This window comes from Fukomys damarensis, unplaced genomic scaffold (genome assembly GCF_012274545.1).
Source record: "Fukomys damarensis isolate Sample0158 unplaced genomic scaffold, DMR_v1.0_HiC HiC_scaffold_16, whole genome shotgun sequence".
In the NCBI taxonomy this organism is placed as follows: Eukaryota; Metazoa; Chordata; class Mammalia; order Rodentia; family Bathyergidae; genus Fukomys; species Fukomys damarensis.
In genome coordinates this window covers 24,491,267-24,495,953 of record NW_022900928.1, presented here as the reverse complement: position 1 = coordinate 24,495,953, position 4,687 = coordinate 24,491,267, and the positions used below count along the sequence as shown (strand labels likewise).

The 4,687-nt window shown below is 37.7% G+C and overlaps 1 protein-coding gene across 1 annotated transcript; it reads left to right on the top strand.

Annotated features, from left to right (window-relative positions):
• The first annotated feature begins 1,333 nt into the window (after positions 1-1,333).
• LOC104857870 (olfactory receptor 51L1) lies at positions 1,334-2,281 on the top strand. The gene has a single exon (XM_010617941.1). The coding sequence runs from the start codon at positions 1,334-1,336 to the stop codon at positions 2,279-2,281; it is 948 nt and encodes a 315-aa protein (XP_010616243.1).
• The last annotated feature ends 2,406 nt before the right edge of the window (positions 2,282-4,687 follow it).

The following is a 4,687-nucleotide window of genomic DNA, read 5'->3' as shown; positions in this document are numbered from 1 at the left end:
GTTAAGGCTGTTTAGAGTTGTTTTACCTCTGGGGATCCACCACAGTTTGATTCCAATCTCTAATGTTCTGCCCCCCGAGAAATGTGAACTATTTCCAGAACTTTTGGAAGCATTTAAACCTCACTACTGACATGGTTAAAGGGTTTCAAGACCAGTGGTTCACAGTACATGAAAAGTGCAGCCTATCTAATCAGTCAGCTCTTCTCTGGTGAGGGATAGATATGCAGTAAGCAGAGAGAGGAAGGGAGGAAGGTGGGGAGAAAGAAATAATAATGTGACTTTAAAGGGGAGAAAAATTGAGTCATAAAAGACAAAATGCAACTGTGAGTTTTTTGGAAAATGTGTTAAAGTGTACATTAAGTTGTCATAGTGATAGGTATGCATATATTTCAGGTATGTTTTCTTTTTAATTTACAAATACATATTTGGTACATTTTCACATGCTTTGTATTAATATATAGAGTAAAAGTATTAGATGGACAATGTATACTTTTTCAGCAATTTTAAGATGACATGGTCAATGGATAATAGTTTCTGTGGATGCAGCTAAATGATGGAGAGGCTGTAAGAAAATAATCTTAACCTTAGTAGTTTTTCAGTAATTACTTGAAATAGATGGATCTGTGAGTTGAGTCTTTTTATGCATTCACTATTTAAAGCACTGCTTGTTCTTCTCAGTCCCTTCCTGTTATTTTTCTTTCAAACTCAATGTATCTAAGTTGCATTAAAATAAATGAAGAACCACAGTGACTTACTGTCTATAATCTATAAAAAGATTACAAGGAAATAAAGCAACTCTAAGAAAGGGACTGAGAAAACTTCAAAGAAAGGTGGCAGATGAAACAGTGAGGAGATACAAAAGGAAAAGTTTACATAGAAACTGTAGAACAGTGCTTACCAGGGGTAGGCTGGGGACAGAAATAGTAGAAATTGGTTAAAGAGTTAAGTTTGAAGTTAAGCAGGATGAATAAGAATAGATATCTAATTTGCAACATGTACAATAGAGATAATAATGTTTATTGTATACTGAAAAATTCCTTACTGTTTTTCCAGTGTCCTTGAGGCAAATCCAAAAATTCTGCCATCACAGATTACCATATTTATGTCACAAACACATTTATTCCCCGGGTTTGGTGTTTAATTTGAGAAAGTATTTTTTACATATGATTCCTGAGATTCTTCCTCTCTTCTTATGTGAGGGTAGGGGAAATACGTACCTTGAACTGGTTGCAAATATCTCTTGCTTGTACCAACAAGAGATAACTTTGAAGAATAAGGAAGAACCACAAAGAACACTCTTCACTATTTGCCAGGTACCCCAAGGGTTACCACCATGGTGATCTGGAATAGCAGTGATACTATGGAGCCCACATTTATCTTAAAGGGTTTTCCTGGGCTGGAGTATGCTCATTTCTTGCTCTCCATCCCGCTCTGTCTTGCATATGTGGCAGCAGTTACTGGTAATATTACCATCCTCTCTGTCATTTGGGTAGAGTCATCCCTCCATCAGCCCATGTATTACTTCCTTTCCATCTTGGCACTTACAGACCTGGGCATGTCCGTGTCCACGATTCCCACTATGCTCGCTGTGCTGTGGTTTGATGTTCGGGAAATCCAGGCAAGTGCTTGTTATGCTCAGCTCTTCTTCCTCCACACATTCACATTTCTGGAGTCCTCGGTGCTGCTAGCCATGGCCTTTGACCGTTTTGTTGCTATATGTCGTCCACTGCACTATTCTGCCATCCTCACCAACAGCATAATTGGGAAGATTGGCTTGGCCTGCTTACTCCGAAGCATGGCAGTGGTACTGCCCACACCCTTGCTCCTGAGGCGCTACCACTACTGCCACGTCAATGCCCTCTCCCATGCCTTCTGCTTGCACCAAGATGTTCTGAAATTATCTTGTTCAAATGCCAAGATCAACAGCATTTATGGACTGTGTGTAGTTATTGCCACTCTAGGTGTGGATTCAATCTTCATACTTCTTTCCTATGCTCTGATTCTGAATGCTGTGCTTGGCATTGCCTCTCATGAAGAGCGGCTAAAAGCACTCAACACATGTGTATCCCATATCTGTGTGGTGCTCATTTTTTTTGTGCCAGTTATTGGGGTGTCGATGGTCCATCGCTTTGGAAAACATCTGTCTCCCATAGTCCATGTCCTCATGGCTGACATCTACTTGCTTCTCCCCCCAGTGCTTAACCCGGTTGTCTATAGTGTCAGGACTAAGCAGATTCGCCTAGGAATTCTCCGCAAGTTCCGATTAGGGAGGAGGTTTTAAGGAACCTCTGTTTAGTTTTTCTACTGGAACCTTTTTCTGAAACAGAAAGCACCCCGTCATGGGAAGTGTTGGGCCTGGAGATGCACTCCCCAGATTCTACTGCAGAGACGGAATTGTAGCCATAGCAGCTGGGAGTGTTTATTCCAGTAGAGACTATTCATCTGTTTATTCTGTCAAGGATTTTTACAGCTGGAGAAATTCGCCTTTTCCAAAGCCATGATCCATCCAATGACTAAGGTTTAAAAGGCCATGAAAACCTCATGCTTTCAGCCCAATGCAGAAAACTTAGGTTGGAAAATTTGTTTCTGAATTCTCTCTGATGTTGGATAAGACTACCAGCAGAATTGATTTGCAGTTTAAATTCTGCCCAATCTTACCAAATTCCACTCTTCTTCCTACATGTTTATTCCATAGATTATCTATTTTAAATATAGTGTATGCTAAAATTTACCTCTAAGTGTATTTCTCAGACGCCTCTGTAGTGAGAAGGTCCTAGTAAACCTGTGACATAGAGGAAGGGTGAAATAAAATTCTTAAGGATAACCTATTGCTGACAGATGGAACAGGACAAGAATTCAAGAGGAAATGGCTTTGATGCTTAACTTTCTAAGTCTCAATCAGAAGGTCAAACTAATATATGAGGCTAGGGGAATGGAAATCACAGTACTGTTTTGAAGATAATATTTTTAGGTTTGTGTGTTTTGATATTTTTATTCTGTATGTACTCTTCTAGAGGCATGTTTGCTAATCAGAAAAGTTTTAAACTTTAAAGTAAATCTATTTCTTGTTTCTGTTTTTAGAATTTTAAAAGAAATACTTGCCTACCGTGTTATTCAGGGTCCACTAAGAAATCAAATATCATGCAGTGATTTGAATAGAGTTCATTGATCCATGTATAAACCTTTATTAACTTTGTCAGGGAATTAATTTTAAGAAAGGGTAAAGACAACTTTAAATGTGCATCAGAGTTTTGGGATAATAATAAAGGAAAAAATGAATTTGGAAGAATGGGAAGGTCTTCCACAAGCCAAAAGTTGAGACTTTCCGGGAAAACGTGTTGTTTCAGCCCACTGGGTATCAAAGCAGTGCATTCAGTTGCCTTGGACAAGAAAGAAACATACCATGGGGAAAAGATGGACTGATCTTGGCAACTGAAATCCCCTTTCAGAGCTAGGAAGAAAGAACTAGTCTGCCAGGGTGTAGATTGCTGGAGTTGATATGCAGGAAAATAGTTGAGACTGAAAGAAATTGACATTTTTTTGAAGTACAGCTTGGAGTAAAAATCTGAAACACTGCTTCAGGTTACAGATAGGCGATGGCTGGGAAGTTAACCGGTGGAATAACTGCAAGATTCAGTGTCCCTACAGCATCCTCTACTGGCCGAGATAAAAATCATGCTATTTTCACAAGAAAAAAAAAAAAAATCCACTGTGTCTGGTTGCATTATTACAGAGGAGATGATGAAGATCCTCCTCAAAGCTGACACACACAAAAAATCCACTGTGTCTGGTTGCATTATTACAGAGGAGATGATGAAGATCCTCCTCAAAGCTGGGGACAATAAATGCATAAATGCCACATTTGCTAATGTAATCAAAGATATTCTTCTGTGAAATTTCTGCAGGTTTGACGACCTCACTTTTCATGTTTTGGATATAGAAACTATGTAGAAGTTATTTTTATGGATGATGAGACAAGATCAAGTCATATTTCTGATATGATTATTTGGTTCACTGAGCGTCATTTACTGGATAAAGCATCATCCCTGCACACTATTACTGTTTTTGTCATGCAATCAAATGTATCTGTCATGCAATGAAATGAAATGTGTGGAGCTGTCTGGGATCTTTCTGTTCAGTTCCACTGGGCAATATTTTTATACCCTTGCCTTAATCTAATGTCGCCTTTAATTACTACAATTTTAAGGGAAACTCATTATATGGTAGTGTCTGCTCATCATTTCAAGAGCTATTTCTACTTGTAGTAGCTATGACTATTTTTGGCACTTGTATTTCTATCTTACAATTTATATGAAGTATTTAATGTCTACAAAATCTTAAGCTTTATTTATGAGATAATTGGGGGTGAATAATCATATTATAATAAATAACAATTCACATAGTGGATTGCTTGATTGAGCTGGATGTTCTTAAATTTCTCTCAACCATTTTTGAAATTTTAAGTGCTGAAATCTTGCACATCTTTTATTAGTTTCTTTTTCTGTTTTTTAATCCCTGTATAAGTTTATGCTTTAAAATAAGTTTCTATTTATACAATTTGGATCTTATTTAAACTTTTAATTTTTCACACCAGAGAAACTATTCAGTATTTACACATGTGTGTCCTGTTTATTTCACTTGAGGATATGGCCTCTATTTATTGTTGTTCCTTTTTTGGATATAAAAA

Coding starts and splice junctions, on each gene's coding strand:
- LOC104857870 (XM_010617941.1), top strand. CDS start 1,334: ATGGTGATCTGGAATAGCAGTGATACTATGGAGCCCACATTTATCTTA.